Source organism: Typopeltis vanoorti, chromosome 24 (assembly GCF_054136105.1).
Source record: "Typopeltis vanoorti isolate ZY-2024b chromosome 24, IOZ_Tvanoo_1.0, whole genome shotgun sequence".
Classification (NCBI taxonomy): Eukaryota; Metazoa; Arthropoda; class Arachnida; order Uropygi; family Thelyphonidae; genus Typopeltis; species Typopeltis vanoorti.
In genome coordinates, this window is record NC_143572.1 from 66,896,808 (window position 1) to 66,922,947 (window position 26,140).

General features: G+C 34.2%; 1 protein-coding gene across 1 annotated transcript in view; it reads left to right on the forward strand.

Moving 5' to 3' along the window:
* LOC150093364 (UDP-glucuronic acid decarboxylase 1-like) overlaps positions 1-22,930 on the forward strand; it is a 104,335-nt gene extending 81,405 nt beyond the window's left edge. Inside the window, exons 7-10 of the mRNA XM_090413347.1 lie at positions 4,518-4,637; positions 10,036-10,198; positions 16,862-16,965; positions 21,334-22,930. Of these exons, the coding sequence (XP_090269473.1) occupies positions 4,518-4,637; positions 10,036-10,198; positions 16,862-16,965; positions 21,334-21,450 (504 nt within the window). The 3' untranslated portion in view covers positions 21,451-22,930. The remainder of the gene's footprint in view (positions 1-4,517; positions 4,638-10,035; positions 10,199-16,861; positions 16,966-21,333) is intronic.
* Positions 22,931-26,140: the final 3,210 nt, after the last annotated feature.

The following is a 26,140-nucleotide window of genomic DNA, read 5'->3' on the forward strand; positions in this document are numbered from 1 at the left end:
TGGCCAAGGGTGGGGAGAGTGGAGAACCCATGGCTGTCCCCTCTATTTGTTTGTAGAATTTTCCTTGCCAAACAAAAAAGCCTGAGTTCATTGTGAACTGAAATAGGGCTGTGATATCGGGAGGAAATTTAGCTTGGATTAGCTCTAAGGATTCTTTGAGTGGGACATTTGTGAATAAGGAGGAGACATCAAAGCTGACCATTACGTCAGTGTGCTTGAGTGTAAGGTTTTCTATGCTGGCTTTGAAGTGGGCTGAGTTTTTCATGTATGCAGGTGTGTTGCCAGTATAGTGTGTGAGAGCTTTGGCCAAATGTTTAGCTAGTTTGTATGTGGGGGAATCAATGCCATCCACTATGGGACGTAATGGCACATTTTCCTTATGTATTTTTGGGAGTCCATAAATACGGGGGGGGGGGGGGTATGGAGTTAAATGGTTTTAATTTGTTAGTGACTTCCACAGGCCAAGAAGTGACCTTCTTAAGGAGCCTGTGGAGTTTTCTAATTTTTGAGTTGGTGGGATTGTACTCGATAGGGAGGTAAGTAGCCCGATCTAACAATAGAGCTTTCAGCTTCCCTGTATAATCCTTTTGGTTAAGCAATACTGTGGCATTCCCTTTATCCACTTTGGTGATTATTATTTCCTTGTTTTTCTTTAATTCCAGTAGAGATTTAATTTCTTTAATGGGCATGTTAGCTTTAGGTGGTTTTGCTTTGGTCAGAACACAAGCCACATCCAGTCTAATATCGTTGGCGATGTGGTTAGGAAGGTGTCGTATCCCGCGTTCAACTTATATCATAATATCCTCTGCAGGTATTCTTCTGGGCGCAATGGCGAAGGTGTGGCCACGTGAGAGGGTGTCAAGTGCTTCAGGTTTCACAATACACGACGAAAGGTTAACTACTGTTTTGGAAGGAAGTTGTGGTTTCGAGATCGTGTTCTTCTTTATTAAATTTTCAAATTTTTTTGATGTGTCGATCTCATACTTTTTTTAAATTCTTTCTCCGCTGCAGTGCATGAGATGTCATGCAAAATAGACCTCATTTCGTGGCTTAAGGTGCTTGAAAGGTCATCTTTCGTACTTTTATTTACTACGAGTGCCTGGATAGCTAAGTTAGCATCATTCAGGAAACGGCGAGTAGTAGCGATTTGTTCCCTGAGAAATGCTTGGCTGGCACGATAATAAATGCGAAGAGCCTTTTGCGAAGAGAACCGTTGCTTCAATTTAACACAGTTAGGAATTACCTGGTTATCCCGGCAGCGTTTTAGGAATGTGAGACGATTCAGTTGTCTTGATAGCTTCAACTTCATTTTACCGTAATGGCGTGCTTTACGTGCGGTAGAATCTCCGTGGATTATTGTAATTCTAGTGGAAAGGCTTAGACGTTGGTTATGCATTATTACTAAATAGCTTAGGGAAATAACAACGTAGACTAGGATATACATTAAAATAAATTTTTAATACAAATCCAATATTTCGGCAATGTCACGTTGCCATTTTCAACAGGAACTTGTGAGCAAGACACATGCACACAGGCACAGCAAACAGTAAATGAGGACGAAGCAAGAAGCTAATCTTTCTCCTAAAGTCCTAATGGTGCCCCCTAGCAGACAATGTTGGTATTCTTAGGCGATTGGGCTGAGGTCTCCCAAATTTGAGGCAGTCTCATGCAGCCAAATTTGTTGAGGTTTGGATTGTTTCTTAGGGCTGAGGCTGATTCCATGAAAAGTCTTTCGTACTTTTATTTACTACGGTGAATGATCATGGCTTTCTTTCACCGTAATCTATGGCGGGTATCCAGAGCATGGTCTGCAAGACAAGAGTGACTGTATTGGTGGAACCAGATGTAGTCCTTGTGTTCTGTAATTCTGATATTGGCTGTCCTGCCTGTTTGGCCAAAGTAGGACAGCTTACAGCTGGAAGAAAGCCACGATCATTCACCGTAGTAAATACAAGTATGAAAGACTTTTCATGGAATCAGCCTCAGCCCTAAGAAACAATCCAAACCTCAACAAATTTGGCTGCATGAGACTGCCCGAAATTTGGGAAACCTACATCAGAAGACCTCAGCCCAATCGCCCAAGAATACCAACATTGCCCGCTAGGGGGCACTTAGGACTTTAGGAGAAAGAATAGCGTCCTGCTTCGTCCTCATTTACTGTTTGCTGTGCCTATGTGCACATGTCTTGCTCACAAGTTCCTGTTGAAAATGGCAACGTGACATTGCCGAAATATTGGATTAGTATTAAAAATTTATTTTAAGGTATATCCTAGTCTACGTTGTTATTTCCCTAAGCTATTTAGTAATAAGAGTTACATATAAACCAAATGATCATTGTTAAACAGAAGTATTATTACAAAGAGATTGTTACTTATGTATTATAATTATTTTAATTTTGTATTTTTAATAAATAAATAAATATTAACAAATTTTGTAAAGTTTGTTTCTACAAAATTTGTTTAAAAATGTCAAAAATTTTTAAACCAAGTGAACAAATTTTTGTTTAAAAATTTGTTCACTTGGTTTAAAAATGTCAAAAAATTATATTGTTTAATCCTTTATCCAACTGTAAGCAAACAAAGTTTATGTGAAGTATCTTCACAACTAGGCTACTTGTGTATAGAGGCTAATAATTTCATATTGATTGCCTTAGTATCCAATGATGCAAAGCACACATCTTTTCGAGTGTGTATAATGCTATGCATTATGTGAAGGGCTACTGTAAAAATGGTCATAATTTAACATTAAGAATATTTTTACAAATTGTTTATGTTAGTATATTATTAATTTTGGTTTCATAACCTGCATAGCTGCACTTGCGATGTGCCCATTATTGATGTTATTTTGTCAAAATGAAATGTAAAGCATTTAAAAATTTTATGTACTTATTGGATTTGAATAGTTGTTACTTTCAGAAATTTTATTGTAATTTAAAATTGTGAAGTGTTGAGATATTTATTGTGGTTTGTGAAGACAATCTCATTACGCTAATGGAGACAACATATCAGCCATTATACCTAACTTCTTGTTTGCCGCTTTCATGGAGTGCGCATGCTCGCCGAGGAGTCTGATGGGTGATTGACAGCCGACAAAGATTGAGCGTTCGGTATCAAAATAACGGGAAAAACAAGAGAGAGCTAATGGAAGTTTAAAAACGCAGATGGAGGAATTTTGTTCTTATGAAGTTTATTTAATTGTGTGTGGCAGTTGGAAGAATATTGATAGAAGATTCCGAAAAGCAATCATAGAACTGTGACTCTTTAGACTGGAGGAGTTTGAGACTATAAATAAGTATTTGGTAAATAAAGGAAGATATTGCAATTGCCGTTCTAAAAGAATGTTCAAAGAAACGCTGCTTGGAAAGTTTCATCTGTCTTAAGGATACTGGATATATTTGTTATTTCTACTGGAAAAGGCGATGGAATTAGCTCAACTTAGATATGTTGTTTTTGAAGTAGTAGAAGAAACCTTTTTTCCTCTGGTACAAAAATGAGTAAACTGTGCGTAAAACTGAACTGCAAGAGGTAAGAGTGTTTATACTTCTGTGAGACAGGAAGAATAATATTGTGTGCTACATAAAGGTAATAAAAAAGGATCCTATGGAAAAGAAGAAGAAAATTTTATATCTTTGAAAAAAGGCCTTAACAAAGAAACTGACTATGAACATTTTGTTATTGTGTAAACAAAGTGTTTAGTCTGGTAGAAGTGATTAAGTATATGTTAAACAAACCAGTAAGAGAATGGGTTATCTCTAAAGTCTAGGTTTATTTTAGAAGGCCTTGGATCCGGTTAATTTTGTAGTTAGTTGTGTAATTTTATTTAAAGTGTATATATTGTTTTAGTTTTATTAAATGTGTATATTTTTTGTATTTTGTCTTGAGTCAGTGATTTTCCAGATTCTGAAAGAAACAGTTAAGTCATTGCACCAATCGGAATTGAACCTTTGTGTAATAATAAACACTCGGAATTAGAAATAATCGTTATAGAGATAATATCAAAACAAATGGCGCAGCTGGTATAATTAGTAATCTCTTATCTAAACAAATAGTGTAGCCGACAGAATTGATAATTATCAAAACAAATAATTAATAAATAATTATCTCTAAGCAAATTATACTGGCTAATTTTTAGCTGGAATGGTATTTATAGGGAGGCATAGGGCTAACTACCTTCTCCTCGAATATGGTTGCGGTTGCAAGAATACTTACCTCGACACTGTAAAAGATAAAAGAGGAGGATTAAGAAAGAAAGAATGGTATTTATAAATCAGTGAACAGACATTTAGTACTATAATTAAGAAATTCATAATCTTGATTTACTGAAAATTCAAATATGATAGCAAAATTTAGAGGTAATTTCCTTATCACATCCATCAGATAAGTACTTCCATTGGTCTTCGAGAGCGCTGATATGGGAAGCGAAAAGTTTGACTTCAATGTCTTATTGATAATTCTAAGATCTTAATGAAGAAATAATTTTCAAACACTTCCAATGTCAACATGCTTTTATAATTTTAGGAAAATGTACCAGTTCGTGTAGCTCGAATTTTTAATACTTATGGCCCAAGAATGCACATCACTGATGGAAGAGTGGTGAGCAATTTCATACTCCAAGCATTACAAAATCACTCCATTACAGTAAGTATAGCAATTGTTTCTTTGTAATTAAAAGTATCTTTTGGAAATAACTTTTTCCCCCCCTTCGGATTCCTTTTCAAATACAGTTTTCCATGAACAAAAATGTTTAATTCAGTGACTGTTAAAAAAAATAATAATAATAATTAAAAAAAATTTAGCAGGTACTTTATTTTAGTTCTATAATTGGACATTTTCAGCTCTTCCTCTTCGTGCCTGGAGGACTGGAGAAGAAAAGGACCATGACCAGCCAAGTATCCCTAGCTTTCATAACCTTAATTTAAGATAAAGTGATTCCCATTGGAATATATTTCGTCTATAAATTGTGTCTTCTGGCTTTTGTGGAATGGTCACTGGGTTTTTTTTCCTCATGAGCTTTCTAGAAAGGAAAACCCTACCACCTCCATACAAGACTGACTAATCCACTTTTATTTTACAAGCCCCTATAAGATTCTTTGTATCTTAGATAAATTAAACTATCTTCCCATCCAAATGGTGTCATTATTACTAAACTATGGAGACTCATCACCCCATGTGCTTAAGAATGTCATTGCTGGAAAGTATTTGTCTCTTTTGAGGACTAATGGAAATCATTTGGGATATTTAGAACTAGTACGTTACTGCAGCTGTCTTCTGCGAATATATCTCCACCTCTGAGGATAGGTATTGAAAATTAGTATGTTGCCTTGTTTTTAATATTTTACATAGATTTTAGAAGTTGCAAAATCTAAAATCTATGTGCTTAAGAATGTCATTGCTGGAAAGTGTTTTTCTCTTTTGAGGACTAACAGAAATCACTTGGATATCTAGAACTATTATGTTACTACAGCTGTCTTCTGCAAAGATAGCTCCACCTCTGAGGATAGGTATTGAAAATTAGTATGTTGCCTTGTTTTTAATATCATTTTCATACATGTGAGAGAATTGCAAAACCCATAGTACAGCCGTGTATAGATAAAGGATAAGGGGGGGGGGAGAGAAAGGCCATTAATTAGTTATTAGAAGAATCAGTTACTTGAACTGTCCTCTTCTGAAGTTACACATTAAGTTGATTTGATGGGATATCTCTTTTAGTGGAATAAATATAGGCCTTCTGTACCATGTAGATGCTAGTGGAGTATTAAAATGTAAAGACAATACAAGATAGATGTTAGTTCTGGAGCACCACTCCAAACATATAAGAACAGTATTCTAAGGTTGGGAGGATTTGTGACTTGTTCCGAATTAGTATCTGAATAGGTGAAAAGTAGTATACTGAATGGAAAGGGATGCCAAATTTTTAGAGGCTGAGGAAATTTTGATATATGATTGTTTGTTACAGAAAAGCTTACAGATAATTGTCAGTCTAAAAAGAAAGATAGTCCTACATGGTAATTTGTGCATTACTAGAAACGAGAATTGAGATTCTCTTTTATGAGAAAGAAGGCAGGACTACTTTTCTTTAACGTTACCTATGTTTCAGTAGCGGTGAAGGTGACCAGGTTATCCTCATTTGAAGAATGGCATGAAATTCTGCATTTAACTCTCTTATTGTAAAAGATTCTGAAGTTTTGGATGTTGGTTTGTCAATAATTAGGATGAATGGCATATTTCATCACTAAACTATGCAGAAGATTAATGGGCTGTGAGAGGTTATTTATGTTTAAAAATGTGCAATAGCAGAGTCAATCTAGAGTGGTAGCATGTATACTTCTGATCATTGATTAATTGGTCAGTCTCTATGTAATATAGAAATTCACTGTTGATAAACTTCTCCATTGTTTTAGAGAGAAGTGAGGTGGGGACAATGGATTAATATCTGATGGCAGGCATCTCTTTTAGTGGAATGAATATAGGCCTTCTGTACTATGTAGATGCCATTAATATATTAAAGTGTAAAGACAATACAAAATGGATCTTAGTTCTGGATAACAGAATTTTGCTAGTTTAACTACAATTGGGAAAATATCAAGGCGAGAAAACTTTTTTTCGGTATTGAAGTTATTTAAGATTTTTCTGATGGACCACAGGAGATATGTGGTGCATAGTTTCTACTATGCTTCTGGTTGGAGAAGAATAATGCCAAGAAGTCACTTTTATCTTCAGATTTTGTTACATGTGCCATCAGATATGTGAGGAGAGAGAGATGGAAGCACAGATGAGTACAAGTTTGTCTCAGAAGGCACAACTACCATTTGTACACTTGAAATGAGTTTTCTTTTTTTTCATCATCAGATTTGGATTTGTTGGTGTTTTGCTGAAACACCAACAAATCAAATTAAAGCTGCTGATATGCTGCTTTTTGTATGTCTGTGTGGAGGGGGCTATCTTGGCTCACCTGTTGTTAAACTGTCTTGGATAGCAGGCAGGAATGTATGTATATCTGCCCTCAAACACAGTCTTCATTCTCACCAAGAATTAAGATTAGGATAAATGATTAAATGATTATACCAGTTAGTTGTAATAGAGGCAAAGTTCTTGGGATTCATATTAAAAAAAAAAAAATAAATATTCATTCCATATACAGGGTGTTCGGGATAAATTTGACATATTTATAATTAATTATATTTTTCCGTAAGTTACATGTATTAACACACACTTCTCTTCATTTAAAAGTTTGGACCCTTCTTCATTCATATACAAGATGTCAGAAAGGATGGATAACTGGAACCCACCTGAATCATGGAAGAGAATAACTTGTATCATGATGATTCGTGCCCGCCATCAAAATAAGGATATTACGACTGCTGCCCAATGCTCCCTGAATACAGTAAAAACAATCAGGCATGAACTAGAGACTTGCAATGGTGACTACGAGGATGTAGCAAGAAGAAAGATCCCTAGCAGACGATCTGATTGCGTTCGTACAGCAGAATTCCTCGCAAATCTGCAGGAACAGGTGTTGAAGAACCCTGGCATTGGAATTCGGGCTTTGTTCGTGGAGTTGTTAACTGTAGTCAAGCCCTGGATAACAAGGGTAGCCAATGGTAGGCCGTATGTATGGCAGCAGGATTCGGCCCCTTGCCACACCTCTGGGAAAAGTCAAAAATGGTTGTCTGAAAATTTCTACGACTTCACCAGTCCAAATGTTTGGCCTCCAAACTCCCCAGACCTTAACCCCATGGATTATTTTGTATGGGGCGCAGTTGAAAAAGACACCAATCGCACTTCCAGTAATACAAAAGCCCAGTTAATGGATAAAATTAAAACAGTTTTTGCGGCCCTTCCCAGGGAGACTGTAGCATCAGCTTGTTCGAGGTTCCGAAGCAGAATTGAAGCTGTGATCGATGCTAATGGTGGTTATTTTGAGTAAATCTTGTTGATAGTATTGTAATTAACTCTGCCTGTAATGTTTTTTGTCAATTTATTAAATTTAATAGATACAAAGAAGATTTTCTTTTTCCTTACGAAACTGTCAAATTTATCCCGAACACCCTGTATACTTCAACTGAGAGATAAATACAAAGAGCATCAAGCATCCTTTGCACCCTCTCTTCCACCTCTTTGGATGCTGACTCTTGCCCTTTGTCTCATCTCTACCAGTCACATAATTATACATTCAAATGACTAGCAGAAACAGTTAAAAACTGTAAGGTCAGATAATTGGTAATTACTATATACACATCTGGTCCCTCTGGTTAGATATATGTAATTTATGGCAATAGGCTGAAGGTGATCTTAAAATAACACTACCATTAATGCCAACTCCACAAAGTCTTTCAGATCAGTAATGGCTAGTATTAACGTAGTTGACTGAATGGGTAATGTCTCTGCTCTCCAACCAATTGGTTGGAATTCCCATGACAGGCATGGTTGTTGTTGGTGAATGTTTTAAGGTGGTAGATGAATTTTATTGCCTAGTGTGAGGCCTTAACATCCCTTCCCTTATTGGAGGTCTAAAGTGACTTGAAAAAAGTATCATTTGGTCTAGATCTGGAGCAGTTTTTGGATTATGTTAAAGAAATAAAAAAATATTAAAAGGAAAAAAAAAACACTCATGGTACTAATATACTATAAGTTTACACCTTTCATGGGTGGGAATCACATAAAATATAGAGCTGTTTGCTTTGCATGGCATTCTGTGATAAGTGGTTTTTTTTTTTTTTTTTTTGTTGTTGTTTTGAAGATAGTCATTTGAATCCATTGAAATGTCAGCAGCTTTATAAATCACATAAGTTTTACTAAGATGAAAAGCCAAACGGCTATTTTTTTTTTATTTCTGGCAAGGTTGATCAGTTAAGGGGATAAAAATCCCTTATTGTTTTTCAGCCAGTAAGCGAAACTAAGATCGAAAACTATGATCTGAACGTTTCATGCCGGCTGAAAAACAATAAGGGATTTTTATCCCCTTAACTGATCAACCTCGCCAGAAAAAAATAGCCGTTTGGCTTTTCATCTTAGTTATACTATGTTATAATATATGATATAGTGACACACCTTTCTGGCAATCGTATAGCAAAAGTATGTAAGTTCTTTTCACTTAAACTCTGATATTCTAGGTCTAGCTACTCACTGATGAGACCTCAAAAAAGGTTGAAACCGGTCTGGGTAGTGACCTCTCCTCATAATGTAAAACAGTACTACATCTCCTAAGAGCTGTGTGTTTTTACATTATGAGAAAATATCAAGAACAGTGAGGGAGCTTGCTCCACCTTTGCAATGAGTTGCCGTGGTGTGGCACTACCAAGTGGTCACTTACGCTTGGATACGCTGACAGTTCGTCGGCATGAAACGTTCAGATAGTAGTTTTCGATCTTAGTTTCGCTTACTGGCTGAAAAACAATAAGGGATTTTTACCCCCTTAACCCCTCACATAAGTTTTGTTTTTATATTTTTGAATTAAATAGGTATATTATGAATAGTAATGAACACTAATCCTTTTTGCGTGATAAACCATTTGCTGTTGCCATGAAAGCCTCAGCATGATCTTGGAACACTTTTACTGGATTCTTTTCACAGGATAAATTCTTTATTTTCAGAAGCTAATAAATGCTAATTTGATCTGTCCTTACTGGTCTTCTGTTTCATACGATACACGTTAATCTTGAGTATATTGTTTAACTAGTTAATACAGTTAATGCCTCTGCATAGACAGTTACTCTTGTTTGTATTTGCTTTAAATTAGATATTAATTCTCCTCTAGTAGATTTTTTTGAAATACTTGTAGGATTTATTTCCATCTTCCAGTCCAATATTAAATTTCCAACAAGAACTTTCCATTTATTTAAAGAAATCTTTTTTTTTAATAACTCATAAAATTCTCTTTTTCTTCTTTACAGTGAGACCGTTGACAAAGATAAAAACACATTTATTAAAATTGCTTTCATATTTTCATTGTAATTGTAAATAAATAATTGCAATTATTTATTGTATCACATGAGAGGCACTTTTGAATAGCTCAAACATCTTTATCATAACACAGATTTATGGCTCAGGAAAACAGACTCGCTCCTTTCAATATGTCAGTGATTTAGTTGATGGGCTGATGTTCCTAATGAGCAGTAACTATTCACTTCCAATCAACTTAGGCAATCCAGATGAATACACAATTGAAGAGTTTGCTACTGTGATCAAAAATATTGTCGGTAAGTTCGGCAACATTATAATTATTCTTTTATCTTTCCTTTCAAAATAACTTGAACATCTTAGTGAAATCTGTTGTTTTAATGTGAATTCTAAAAATTTTATTGCTACAGATGAATCGATATAAAATAATTTCAAGAATAACAATGCCTTTATTCTCATTATTGAAAGAGCTGGTATTTTTAAGCCATTTTTCTGTTGGGAACCTGACAATTGTACAGTCCACTCTCACTATAGCAAACTAATAGGGATAATGTGAATGGTTTCTTTTAGTATATAGTTGACTGTAGTGATTTTCCTTTAGAAGATTGCAGAGCTTTGGTTTTAATTTTTTAGAGTTGAGAATTGCATTTTTTGAAAATTTAACACTTTTAAGTACTGTTTGATGGTTTAATGTTATTCTTGGTTTGAAGATAATAAACTGCAGTGGATGCCAAGAAATAATATTCTTGCCGAGTTTTAAATAATGCAGAGTTTAAACGTAGCCGTACCAGCCGTGAAGATGATCCACGTGAAGGACGTCCAAAAAGTGTAACAACATCTGAAATCATTAATCAAGTGCACAATATGGTATTGGATGACTGGCGAGTCCAATGTGTGAAATTGCTGAGACTATAGGCATTTCAAAAGAACGTGTAGGAATATTTTGCATGAATAATTGAAAATGAAAAAGCTATGCACAAGATGGGTTCCACGCTTGCTCACAGTAGATCAAAAATGCATTCGCATGAAAATCTCTGGACAGCGTTTGGAGCCTTTTAACAAGAATAAAACTGATTTTGTGCATCATCTTTCATCAGACAATGCACCTGCCCACAAAGGTGTTTTGGTAATAGGAAAATTAAGGGATCTGCACTATGAATTGTTGGAACATCCACCTTATTCCCCAGATTTGGCTCTCTCCCAAAACTAAAACTCTTCCTTGCTGGTCAGCGTTTTCTTTGAATCAATAGGTGATTGCAGCTGTAGAGGAGTATTTTGCAGATCTTTCTGAGAACCACTACAGGGATGTTATACTGGTGCTGGAACATCGCTGGAATAAATGTATTAGCCTTAAAGGAGAGTATGTTGAAAAATAAAAATAATTTTGAAATTCTAAATTAGTTTTTTCATTGTTAGGACAAGAACTTTGCAGACCCTTGTGTTGAGGCTTAAGTGAAGAATTCATGTTGGAGGTTTAATGGAATATTATCAGCACTGAGAAAGGATTAAAAACAATTTTAATACTTCAAATATTTGTCTCCGTCACAGAGACATCTTCAGGGATTACAAAAAACCTTTTATAACAACACACACACACACACACACACACACAAATATAATACAATAGTGAGTGAAACTAAAGTACGATAATATTAGTGCGATAATTTCAGTGCGATAATATTCTATTAAACCCTTCAACATGAATTTTCAGACCACCCTCATATCTTCACAACAGAAGGTGTGCTTTGCATTGTGGGATACTAAGACAATTGAGTTGAAGTCATTAGCCTCTTGTATTATACAAGAAACTTTCAACAAATTGGAGTGGAGAATGTAAATTTTAATAATTTGCTATATTGGGATTATTGCTCTTCTGAGAGGGCTGGATCTTTTTTTGCTTCTTCTTGGAATTTATTATCTTCAACAGTGCTCTGTCAATATAGACAAAGCCCTTTGGTCGAAAGACGTGAGTTCGATTCCTGTCAGTGACACGAGGAACCTATATCTTGTCTCTTTTGACTAAAGATGAGTTAACAAGTCTCATACGGAGGTGGAGGGTTTTTTCCCCTCCCAGTAACTCAGGTTTTTCATCCCTCAAAACAGGCAAACTGGTCCCGTGAACACACACGGTTACAGTCATAAAATGTACTACAGCAAGGAAGGCAGTGCGAAACCACATTGTTCATAATCATCTTCCTAGTATGGTAGCATATAGCTACCCCCACCAGCCATATGGCTGAAGGAATAGGATAGCATAAAAATTAATGGCATAGAGCAGATTGATCCACTTTCTGTGTTGAAGGATGTTACTTGGAAAGTCAGTCATCTTGGAGATTTGTGGTTTAAGGTTGCTGCTTCTATAGAAAGAAAGTTTTTTTTTTATCTATTAAGAGAACAGAAACTTGCGATAAGAATATGCTTTCTTTGAAAAGGAAAAAAAAATGAACCCATTTTTTTGTTTTGGAATTTGCAATCTTATAGCCTCTCAATTCTTCCCATATCTTTGGTAAAGAGTGGCAATCATCCTGATTCAAATGTTTGATTAGTTGGTTGTTTTAATGGCATAAGGATAACAACACAAGTGTTTCAGACTAGAAGATATTGTGGTTGGTATCAATTCTGTGTTGTGCAGGGACAGATTTCTTATTAACGATATAAGATTGGTGTTTTTGTAATCTTTTCTCCACAGAACGTCCAGTTTGTCTGAAGTAAGAATGGTGATCCTACTATCATCCTATCTTTGTAATTAGTGAATGTCTTGAGAAGAAATCTGGTATGAATTTACCATTGTTAGTTCTTTCTTTTCTTCATATTTTTCCAAAGCAATCCTGTAGATTTGTGATTCATTTCCTAGTCTTCTTTTTAGATCTCTAACACGAACCAGATAGTTGCTCTATCTAATAACAAAGAGTGTTGTTGCTTCTTTACTATTAACACCTTCATTGAGACCATAAGTGTAAATTGTTGGCCATACAGTTACCATACTTGTTCTCTAACCAACAGGCTGCAGTTTGAATACCACCATGGGCATGGATGTTAGTGAATGTCTTTAGGCAAGAAATGAATTTCACTGCCTTGTAGTTGACCACTACCCTGCTTATTGGAAATCTGAAGTGGCTGGGAAAGTTCCATTTTATGTTTGGTCTTTAGAGCAGGGTTTCTGGATTATGTAAAAAATAAATTGTACTAACATATTACTTGTTTACAACTTTTCATGATATTAAAAAAAGTCACGTTTAAAAAAAAACAGAAAGCACCTTGTATAATTTCCATTTTGAAATTTGATTTCTTCACTAATTGAAACTGCCCTAATTTGAAAAGTTTACCTTTGTGTATTTTAGTATTGAATGCTATAGTTACTCCTTTGCTTCCATGATTGCTGTTATATGAATAAATCATCTTAAATTTAGAAGAATTTATGTTTTAGTTTTCTTTATCTGAGTAACATCAGTTATGTCCATGTTCTATTTCTGCAGTTCTTTTGCTAGTTTCATTCTGTTGTAATTGACAAATCTTACATTAGTGATGGTGCCTAACTTTATTTTTGTTGAAGTTAAAATACAGCAAAGATAAAATTATTCCATTTGAAACAATAACAACACATCTTATTATAACATCATTTTGAATAAACAACTTAAAAAAATATTTTAACTACAAAACGTTTATCAGCATTTTAATCTACTGTAAAAATTGAACAACTTGTGCAAAAGAAATGTCATAATTTAAACAACCAATTACATGATAACCACAGCAATTAACTTTAATGAAATGAAAGCACAGATATTTTGTACTGAAAATAACGGTACATCATCAGTGCATAGAAACACAAATCAAAGAAGCGGGAATACAACAGTTGGTTTACCAATTAAATACCGATTATTGTATGTACCTTGTATTCTCATTCTTTGATTTTCTTGTTTTTATGCACTGATGATGCACCGTTATTTTCTTTCATTTCATTAAAGTTAATTGCTGTGGCTATTGTGTCATTTGTTGTTTTATAGTCATACCACAGGTACCTTTTTAAAGATATGTTTGAATTCAATTTGGAGAAATCATAATTTTAGTTTAACATGAATATTTTTAGCCACAGTGAACAGTCATTAAGACTGTATAATGTGCAGTCTGTCATGAAAGAATAGTATTGATTTTAATATACATAGCAGGATGGATTAAAAAAAAAATAAGTTAGAGAACATAAACTCCATTAGCGAGAAAATTAATTGAAAACATGACAGCTTTTCTACTTTCTGTTGCCATTAGCGATTTAAAAAAAAAATACAGTTGCGCGTGCGGTCACATTATGGTGGGATAATGAAAATCTAAAATCATTCACCTCATTCATTAATGCATGATGTCAGGATACCTATGGTATACTACTAATACTGACATTATATTGAGGTTATTATTGATATGGTCAACTCTCATGTTCTTTTCTTTTTAGGGAACTTAAAGAATAATTTAGCCGAGTGAATTTCCTTTAGAATAGCATTGATGGGGCATGAGGCTTTAAATGAGACATCGTCTTGGTATTTTCTTATTGAATGAATTTGTAATATTGCTTACTATAGTGTGGGTTGATTGCATGTTCTTCTATGACTAGTTTTTCTTGTGAATCATTCAAAAAAAAAAAAAAGTATGATATACTGCAACTCATTGTAAATGTCATCATCAAATTCCCGATATATACCCTAAAGGGGTGTACAGGATGTGATAGTACTACATGAAAAATGTACATCATTACTAACTTCCTATCTACGATTTTCTTCCTAATCAGCCTGTTATCTGTCAAGACTCCAATATTATCAGGTCTTATATTTCTGTCTTCTAAGGCACGTTTTACTGTATCAGTCCACCTATATCTGGGTCTTTTTCCTGCCAACCTGGCAGAGAACACTTGTTTTGCTAATCTTTCCTCTCCCATTCTGCTTAAGTGACCATACCACCTGAGATTAGCTCTGCTAATGCATTCCTGGATGCTGACAATATCCAGTTCTTTCCTAATATCCTCATTTTTAATATGATATTGCCATTGATGCCATCTGTTCATGTCCCCTAATCTTTCTCAGGACTCTCATATCTGCAGTCTCTACTCTTTGGTCAAGTGGTTTACTTCTAACCCAGCTCTCAGATCCATAAGTTAAAATTGGTTTGAACACTGTCTTGTATACAGCTAATTTAGTGTTCCTACTAATTTCTCTCTTATTCCATATGAACTTATTCAATTGACTTCCTACCATACCAGCTTTGCTGATTCTGTTGTCTATTTCTATATTTAATTTACCATCTTCAGTAAAAATCGTGCCTAAGTAACTGGAATGTTTCACTTGTTCCACAGGTTCTCCATTCACAACACAGTTGATATTTTCAATGATTCTGCCTATTTTCATTGTCTTTGTCTTTTTATTGCTGACCTTCATACCATATCTATTACAACAGCTATTCAATTTAGTCAGAGAATCTTGCAGACTTGTAGCGGATTTATTTAGAAGTATAACATCATCCGCATAAAGCAAAGAGCTGACATTAACATCTCCAATTTTGATATCATTTTTAATACCACTTTCCTTCATAATGTGATCCATATAGATAATGAATAAGAGAAGGGATAATGTACATCCTTGTCTGACACCAGATTTAACATCAAAACCTTTCTGTACTTCCTTCAATTCTAACTGCTGACTTACAACTCAAATAAACACTAAGTATTGCTTGATATAATGCCCCATTAACACCATATAACTGTTGTAGCATTTTGAATAGCTTCTGTCACTTGGCACCTTGTCATATGCCTTTTCCAGATCTACAAAACTTTACAGATCTTTGTTATATTCCCATGATTTCTCATCTAATTTTAGTAAAGTGAAGATCTGATTCTGACAGCCTCTATTTGGCTTGAATCCAGCTTGTTCTTCACCAAGCTTCTCTTCCACAATCCTCAACCAAAATTTCAAATGATGGTACAACATTGTAAATATATATAGTAATATATATTTAATTTTAAAAATAGTTTTAAAAATTATTTCTGACATAATACTAATATCTCAGAACTTTATCACAGTAAAAATATTGGTTTATTATAATTAATAGCAATAACAGATATTTTGGAATGATCAATTTTGTCTGAACAAAATGATCATTTTGTTCTCAGTGTTAATATGTCTTGGGTTAACGATCTCCAGGACAAATCCTGCATACCAAACAAGATGTGTTGTTAAAAGAATTTCAGTTAAGTGGTAGCACACTTCTGCCATGCTGCTTGTATGCTAAATAGTTAGCTGATTGTTGCATGAGTCATTCCTCATATATTTCAGACCTGCATATAAGTATGAATACAGATGGACTGAATCAGTCATTCAGAAATTTCTCTTACTGCTATTCATTTCAGTAAAATTATGGAGACTACAACCATCTTAGGAATAATTACTTTAATTTCCTGATGTTTCGACCTGCATATTAAGGTCATCATCTGGAGTTTATAATATATATACAAAGACAAGCTATATCACATTTCAAACAGTATACCAAAGTGACAATGATTTGATCAACTGTTTTTCTACTAGCCTGACCTGTAATGAAAAAAAAAACACTACATCAAAGCTATATTCTATTTATAACATCATCAGAGAACAAATTCATATAGATGGTTTTCATACAGCAAAAGTGGTGGCCTAATTCATAATTTAACATGAATGTTGTTGTATTAGAGATAAAATTCTAGATTACTTACAGTCCTAATTATAAATAACTCGTAGACCAAAAGGTTTTGTTGGTAGAATGTGCCATCCATATTCTTGGGATTGGAATCACCGTGTAACACTAAAGGAAAGGATTCTCTTACTGCTGTTAATTAAACCAATATTTCTACTGTGATATGATAGATGATTATAGTATTGTCCTCAGTACTTCCAGTCTGTTGAAAATTGTAATTAGAAGATATATATATATATAAATCTTTATAGGTGGATCTAGTCCTATAGTTTATCAAACAGGAGTGCAAGATGATCCACAGCGCAGGAAACCAGATATTGGTAGAGCAAAGATGTATTTAAATTGGAGTCCAAAGGTAAATTATTTATTTTTTAAAATACCTTACTATATTAAAAAGCTTCACTTAAAATACAAGATCTGTATTTTTATGTAATCCAAGACAAAATATACTGTTCAGTTTTCAAGGACTCGATGTATATGTTCGTGTAGGATTGTTCTAGGATAAAAGTACACAGAACACATTGCTAAAACTAAATACTTAAGAGTCACTTTGAATGCATCTCTAGAGTTTGAAGAACAAATAGAATGTGATTGAAATGGATGCACACTTATTAAGCAAGAGATCCATAAAAAAGATGTGGAAGAAATATCACAAGAATAAGGATGAAAGGGATTTATGAAATATATAAAGAGCAGACCAGAAAAGTTAGAGCATTGTATGGAAAACATAGTCAGAAATTTGTCATGTAGGCAAAAGGCATCCTTTTAGGATGCCTTTTGCCTACAAATTTTATTGTCATGCTGCAAATAAAGAGAAAATTAAAGCAGAAGAGTAACTTTAGTGAATGCAGATTATATGTTTATGTCAGAAATAGATGTGATTGTTCAAATAATGGGCACTGACTTTAACCTAGTGTATGCAACACAGAGCTTAGTGTGCTACTACATTGAATGAAAAGAAAGAAGAGGTAAGTAGGTACATGAGAAGGAATTTCTAGAGCTGTTGCATATCCTGAACAAAAATTTGATAGTAGGGACGGATGGGATATTAGCATATATGCTAAAGTTAAGTTCTGCTGAACTGGTTAGGCTCTTGACCTTGTATGATTTGAGCCTTAGCTCAGGAAAGATCCACAGGGATGAAAAGAAATTGATAGTCTCATTGTAAAATGGTACAGAAACTGAAGCATCTAACTACCAACCTGGCAGTATCTCTGCAGTGGTGGTGGTGAAGATTTTAGAAAAGTTGGTAAAAACTGGCATACAGAAATTAATGGGTTAACAGACAAGCCTATATTTTGCAAGGAATGGCATATATTTACTGAAGGGAGGCTATTTATGAGTAATTTTTTAATATTTTATAATGTTTCGACTGAGTTGGATAAAGGGAATGGATGCTATGATAGTGTTTGACTTTGCTAAGGGATTTGACAGGATACCACACGAAAAGTTGTTGCATAAATTAGAGGACATAAGATTGGAATCTAAACTATTGACTTGGATAAGTGGGTGGCTGATGAACTAGTATCAGAAAGTTGGGGGACCTTTGGTGCTTTCCAGGGATCACTCCTTTGACCATTGTTTTTAATCTATACATTAATGACATTAAGAAGAATCTGACAGTGATGTTTAGTGGTTTGCTGATGATGCAAAGATAACCAGGTTATTTGGGATGCCACCGATATGTGGCACTTATGGAATGACCAGAATGGACTGGAACTGTGAGAAAATGATAATGGTTGTCAGTTCACCATTAGTAAGTGTCAAGTTATGCATTTTGGGGTGTGTGATTTCAGCATATTATATTGCTGTGATTAAGCTTGCCCCTCAAGGGCTCACTTTAGTGAGTAAGGGAGTGGCGAACCCGAGGTACCTGATGCTGGACCATACCTTATTTCATGTAATATACATCTGTTATATTATCTATAGGATGGTCCCTACTCTTATTTCTTTCTATCCTTTTCTTATTTCTTGTTCCTTCCCCCCCAATGCTATTAGAGTAATCGAGGGCTAGGGGTGATTCTTTCAATGTTTCTACTTTTTTCATCTCTTCATGCATAGAAGGCAACGGGAAACCACTATGCTTTTACTTTTTCCCTAGTTTGGATGAGCAGTAAAGATCCAAAGAAAGACTAGATTTGCAGGACATCTTCTGAGAGGTTCTTCGGGACACCTGACAAGAACTATATTACAAGGGGAAGAGAAGACATGGAAGACCAACTAGAGAGTGGTTTAATGACATCGTGGAATGGACTGGTTTAAGAATGATGGAAGCGACAGACAGAGAGAAATGGAGAAGAGCTGCTCATCTGCTGCAACCCTCTTGCTAGAGGATGCTACCGGACAACGACGATTAAGCTTGGAGAAATCGATGAGGCTGGAGTTCTGGTGGATAAGAAGTTAGTTCAAAGGTCATACAGCAAAGATTGTGAATACAATTTTGAGGTTAATTGCATTGCTGAAATAAACGTTTGATGTGTACGGATAAAGAAACTATTTTGTCTTTACATGGCCTTGTTATGCCTACCTTAAGTACAGTGTTCAGACTGGGTCTCCTGGATTATGGACTGTAGATTATGAGGACATATTGAGAGTATGTATGCTAACTGCAGACACTGAGGAGAGTAACATGATAGAGATCTATAAACTTTTGATGGGATACCCGTTGAAGAAATGTTTCATTGTATGGAAATTGGGGAAGGAAGAGGACAAGGGAATGAAGTTAAATTTGCTTGTAGGGTTGAGAGCTAGATTTTTCTCTCAGAGAGCAGTGAGTGGAGATGGAACAATTTCGATTAAAAGAGAAAATTGACCATAAATTTATTGAGTGCTGTTAGTAGGTAGATAACAGAAACAGAAGAAATACTTGAATTACTGAGTAATCACTTTGCAAGAGTGATTACTCGGATGTTAGAGAGACTTATATGAGAATAGAGTTAGATGAATCAGAGTACTTAGAATATTGGAAAATCTTGATGTGAATACAGCTATGGGATTATGAGAAATCTGCAAGAAAATTGGGAATTTTTATACAGTTCACCTTTCTTAATGAAGTTAAGAAATTTCCATGGAGATTTTAATGTTCATAACCCCAACTGATTTTTCCTTTACACTGATCCAGCAGACAGAAAGAGGCAAAGCCATTTGATATTTTACACAAATTGTTCACATGCCTATCAGAATACCACATAATCCTAAGTATTCCTCCAACATTTCAGATTAAATTAAATATGCTATGAAATTATATTCCTGTTTAGTCCTTTATCCAGGTGTATAAGCAAACAGTTTGCATGTTGCTTCACATTAATTGCCTTATTCCACTTTTGATGATCATACCTGGTCCTTTCAGGTATATGTAATGCTATGCATTATGGGAAGGGCCACTACCCAGACTTGCTTTGACTTTTATTGAGGTCTCATCAGTGGAAGCCAGACCCAGAAGACATCTAGTTCTAATCTAGAACATTTTAATAATAAGGTATTATGCCTTTTGCTACTTGTATATGGGAGATGTATGACCTCTGCATTACTTCAACCTTGGTATCTCTTCTTGGTCTGGCTCCCACTGATGAGACCTCAAAAAGGTTGAAACTGGTCTTGGGTAGTGGTCCTTCGCATAATACATAGCATTATGTATGTGAATACAAAGCACCATAATATAAAACACCCCCTCCCTTTTCAGACACGTCTGAAAGGGGGGGGGGGGAGTGCTTTGTATTATGGGATACTAAGGCAATTAATGTGGTCATTAGCTTCTATATACAAGTAGCCTAGTAGTGAATATACTTTACACACAAACTTTGTTTGTTTACACTTGAATAAGGGATAAACGAGAATATAATTTCTTGCACTCACAACCAGGTGAAAAAAATTTGCAACATTTTTTATCTCTTTTTTCACTATCAACCCTTTTTAGTATACTTCTGGATGCTTTTTTTGTTCTCTAGGTAGTTTATACCAAAATCTAGTGTTGATTTCTTCTCTCATAAAGTAACACTCACATTACCACTGTCATTTATGTGTTGTGTGGCATAAAAATGCAATGTCAATCTTAATGACTTCTGTGTCTCATTTCCTTGGTTGAATCTAAGCCTGTTTGAATTTGTATCCTGGATAATGCTTGTAATCATATTTTTTTAATCTCTAGAAACCTTTGACATGAATATTAAAAAGTATTGAAAAGTGAATTTGATAATACTGTGCATACTGAGACAACTTGTGAGTGAGGTGAACTTATGACAGAAGTTTACACCTTTTGTGTGTGTGTAATCGCTTTGTTTGCTTTGGCTTAGTTAAAAGTATAAATGTTGTATTCACAAGCACATCTCATATTGAAATAGTTCTTGAAAGGAAAAAAAAAATATTGCAAATATATTGTGAAATACTAGAAGCATAAGAGATTTAAGTTTTAATTTAAACACAAGAATTGCATTCTTTCCTTTAGTTCATTGAGTGTAATTTGTCACAAATGAAAACAAGGAATACTGACAGTTATTTAATATCAAAAATATTTGAATAACTAATACATTTAAAGATTGCAATGTTGGCAATTCAGTATGATTTGTTAAATATGATTTTATTATTTATTAATAATCAGCATACATGTAACATTTTGAGAATAAGTTTCAACAAATTTTTCCTAAGATTTCTCATTTTACTTGAGTGTGATTCATATTTCATATGGTATTCTGAAAACAGGAACTAATATTTCTTTTCCTTACAGGTGTCTCTTCAGGAAGGCCTTCAAAAGACAGTGGAATATTTTAAAAAAGAACTAATACATGCTAATGCTAAGGACAACAACAACAAAAGTAAACACCTTCCTGAGGATGAAATATAGTGGAAATATTAATTTAAGGCTGTGAAATCAACACATTTAAATGGATATCATATAGCCTTATTTTTTAAAAGCAAGAATGTACAAAAGTGGATTCTGGAGATAAATGACATTATTTGTTCCATGTAAAATAAATGTGAGGTGTAATTCATTTGCACTTTAGTAGTATGTAATATAATGCACATAGATTTTATTTAAAATATTTGGGACTTGTCTGTCTGGATCACATGGTGCTAGAAAATGTGTGATATTATATATTTTCATTTTGGAAATCTGAGTTAGATTTCTAATTTAAAAAGTAACAGTTAAAACAGTGGCATATGTTACTTTGAAATCTTTGTAATTATCATTCAACTTTTGTGTATAAAAATCATTAATCATAGAAATAAAAACACTTGGGAACATAATGAAGTGGTAAGCCAAGCTTTTCCACTGAATAGAAAGAAATACAAACATGAGCTTTTGTGACTATTTATTATACATATCATACTGAGTATTCAAGCATGTATTGTATTTGGCTTGGCAGTAAATTCTGCAGAAGACATGAATATTGCCAGATGCTTACATGCATATTTTCATGTACTATTTCAAAATATTTGTTTTCTGAATTTGTAAATTTTTAGACCTATTTATAATAGCTGTTTTAGCTATTATGGTAGTCTTGTGCTCTCTGTCTTGTGCCCCTTATGAACTGGTTACAGATGTTACCAGGTGTATATACATATCTCTATAAAAATTATAAATATATATATTTAATAATGATTTGTACCAGGGGTCGGAAACCTTTCAATGCATGCCATTTTCTGTTTTAAAAAAAAGGTATATTTATCTTTATTTAGTTGTATTATTAATAACATTGAAAACACCATATTTCATAATTAACTGCAACTTCACATGATAAGTATGCTCTTTAAATAACTGCTTGAAAAGATAATATACCAGAAGTTTTTCAGGAACAAAATATGCTAAACAAGGAAATCTATACTTAGAGAGAGGAAGAGTAGCAGTTGTTTAGCATTGCACAAATGTTCCAACAGACATTGATCCCTGGACCAACTGTTAAAACATTGGTTGAAAGTGCAGCAGTGTGTTAGACACTGTGCCAGTTAAAAATTGTTGAGCTACATGTTTTACATTAAATTATTTGTATAACCAGGTAACGTGTGAAGTTACAATCACTTGTGTCTGTCATCATCATATAAGAGACATAATATCCACATCTGAGAGCTAAGTTGTTAAAGTGGTTTAATGTGTGAAACCACTACTGCCAAGTTTCTAATTTTTTTTTTTTATTTTTTCTCTCCCTTCTTCCCACCTTTTTACTTTTTCTGTAAAAATGGCTTTATGTTCCTAAGGTTATCGGCCCCTAATTTATGCCATCCAGTTTTATTTATATTATTTGCAACCAGCCAAATGTAAATAGATATGTTTGAGTTTTTATTTTTGGTAAAACATTGAACAAAGTAATTTCTTAGAGGCTAATGTTTTGTCACTTATGTACTGTATATTTTTTAAAGAAAAAATATAATAGTGTAGAAATATCTTTTTGTTTTTCATATTAGGGATGTATACACAAAACATTAAATATGAGAATTAAAATTATCTAAAGGAAAGTGAAAACAAGCTAAATTTGAGAACTATGGCTTAATTGTATTAGTTTATGATAGACATAAATTGCTTAAAAATTTAAGACACTTTTAAACATAGTTTTAAGTTATTTAATGAATTGTAAGAATTTGTAGACACTATGCAGATGTCAGCTGAAATTAACTGTCACTTAAAATGCTGCACCTCTATTGTTTGGATATAAAGTTCTTTGCAGTTCTAAATTTTATTTTTTTCAAAAGAGGTTTAGTATTGTAAACATGAGTAGTTATACAATAGAAGACATTACTGGCATTTAGATTTGCGAATGGAAAATGAGGCAGGGGGGAGGGGGGGGGAATATGATAAAGACAGTAAGAAGTATAATTTCTGCAAAGGTTAATTTAGCCTTTTTTTAAAAATTTTTTTTTTATCAAAGGGAATTAAGATATTGTTCTCTGTCCTTAGGTTCAAGTTCAGTTACATTAATGAAATGATAGATATTCAAATATAATCTAAGGCTGATTTTAATACAGGGTGTTTCAAAAAGAATGACCTGATTTCAAATAATTATATTGTACATGTGAACAGCCAAGGCGGTTACATGGTACAAGTCACATTCATTTGTGGTTCGTGGTTGCAGAGATATGCAATTTTCAAATCGGGACATCCTTTTTGAAACACCCTGTACTTTAATGTGGAATTTTTTCATGAATTGCATTGAAAAGTTTTATTTTACAGATGACAGTGATAATTTATCCTGCAGTTGTAGCTTCAGATTGGAGGGTGGGGAGATATTACTTCAAGGTAATGAGTAATTCTACCTAACTTCATGATGTGGATAGAATGAATTAGTCTGCACTCCTTGAGAGAAATGTAAATCACAAAATATCTGAAAGTGCAGCAAATTGCTTATTTTAAAACTGCAGGAATCTCATGTCAGAAAAAAAAAGTATTTAGCAAGATATTACACCACAGCATCATGCATTAATTGAAGCTACATAATGGGAAGGAAACCTCAACATAGCCTGTGAGAAATGCAGAGAATTGATTGAGCTTTTCACTCAGTATCTAGTCCTCATTCTCCACTGATGTACTGTGTCAGTATAATTGTTATCACTGAGGAAACTCCATATGAATAAATAACAAAAAACTGAAATGATAAATATATGATTTCTTCAGTGAATAGTGGCCTAGGAAAGGAGGTAGTAGCAATAGCATTTAACACAAATATGAAAATAAGCTTCTTGAATAGACATTTTCAAAGAAGGTATGATGTACAAAAAGATTAATTTGAAAATGCTTTATACTCGGACCTGTGGTTTCACTGAATGGAACTGATAGTGAAGAAGTAGAGAAATTCCTCAAATTGTTAGACAGAGCATCTGAAATAAAAAGAAAAAAAGCTTGTCCTTGTTGGAGATATGAACAACAGAATAAGAAATGAATCTCATACATATCAAAATGTTTTGGGAAATTAGGATTAAAGAGAAAAGATAATGGTAAATACTTACTGGATTTCTGCTTATGCTGAACTAGGCATTAATAAACTCATGTTTCAACATAAAAATGGTCATGAATTCATGAGAGAACAATAAGACAAGGTATTGTTATACATTTTGCAATTTTTTGTCATCATCATCATCAAATTCCTGCCATGTACCCTCAAGGGGTGTACAGGATATGATAGTACTACATGAAAAAAATTACATCATTACTAACTTCCTATCTACAATTTTCCTCCAAATCAGTCTGTTACTTGTCAAGACTCCAACATAATCAGATCTTATATTTCTATCGTCTAAGGCACTTTGTAGCATATCAATCCACCTATATCTTGGTCTTCCTCTGGGTCGTTTTGTTGCCCACCTGGCAGAGAACACTTGTTTTGTTAATCTTTCTTCGCCCATTCTGTTTAAGTGACCATCAAACCTGAGATTAGCTCTGCTAACGCATTCCTGGATGTTGACAATGTCAAGTTCTTTCCTAATATCCTCATTTTTAATATGACATTGCCATTGATGCCATCTGTTCACACATATAACCTTTCTCAGGACTCTCATATCTGCGGTCTCTAGTCTTTGGTCAAGTGTTTTACTTCTGACCCAGCTCTCAGATCCATAAGTTAAAACTGGTTGAAAACTGTCTTGTATACAGCTAATTTAGTGTTCTGACTAATTTCTCTCTTATTCCATATGAATTTGTTCAATTGACTCCCTACCATACCAGCTTTGCTGATTCTGTTGTCTATTTCTATATTTAATTTACCATCTTCAGTAAAAATCGTGCCTAAGTAGCTGCAATGTTTCGCTTGTTCTACAGGTTCTCCATTCACAACACAGTTGACATTTTCAATGATTCTGCCTATTTTTATTGTCTTTGTCTTTTAATTGCTGACCTTTATACCATATCTATTACAACAACTATTCAATTTAGTCAGAGAATCTTGCAGACTTGTAGCAGATTTATTTAGAAGTATAACATTATCCGCATAAAGCAAAGAGCTGACATTAACATCTCCAATTTTGATATCATGTTTAATACCACTTTCCTTCATAATGTGATCCATATAGATAATGAATAACAGAGGGGATAATGTACATCCTTGTCTCACACCAGATTTAACATTAAACCATCTTCCTGTACTTCAATTCTAACTGCTAACTTACAACTCAAATAAAGACTAAGTATTGCTTGATATAATGCCCCATTGACACCATATAACTGTAGCTTATTGAATAACTTCTCTCTTGGCACCTTGTCATATGCCTTTTCCAAATCGACAAAACTTAAATACAGATCTCTGTTATATTCCCATGCTTTCTCGACTATTTGTCGTAAAGTGAAGATCTGATCCTGACAGCCTCTATTTGGCCTGAATCCAGCTTGTTCTTCATCAAACTTTTCTTCCACAATTCTTCTTAACCATTTCTCAAGTATACTTGCATAGATCTTGCCAGGAACACTCAGGAAAGAAATACCTCTGTAATTCTCACATTCAGTTTTATTTCCCTTTTTATATATGGGTACTATGAGAGCTCTACTCCAATCATCGGGAATTTGTCCCTCTGTCCAGGCTTTCTGAACTATGCAGTGCAGCCACTGTAAG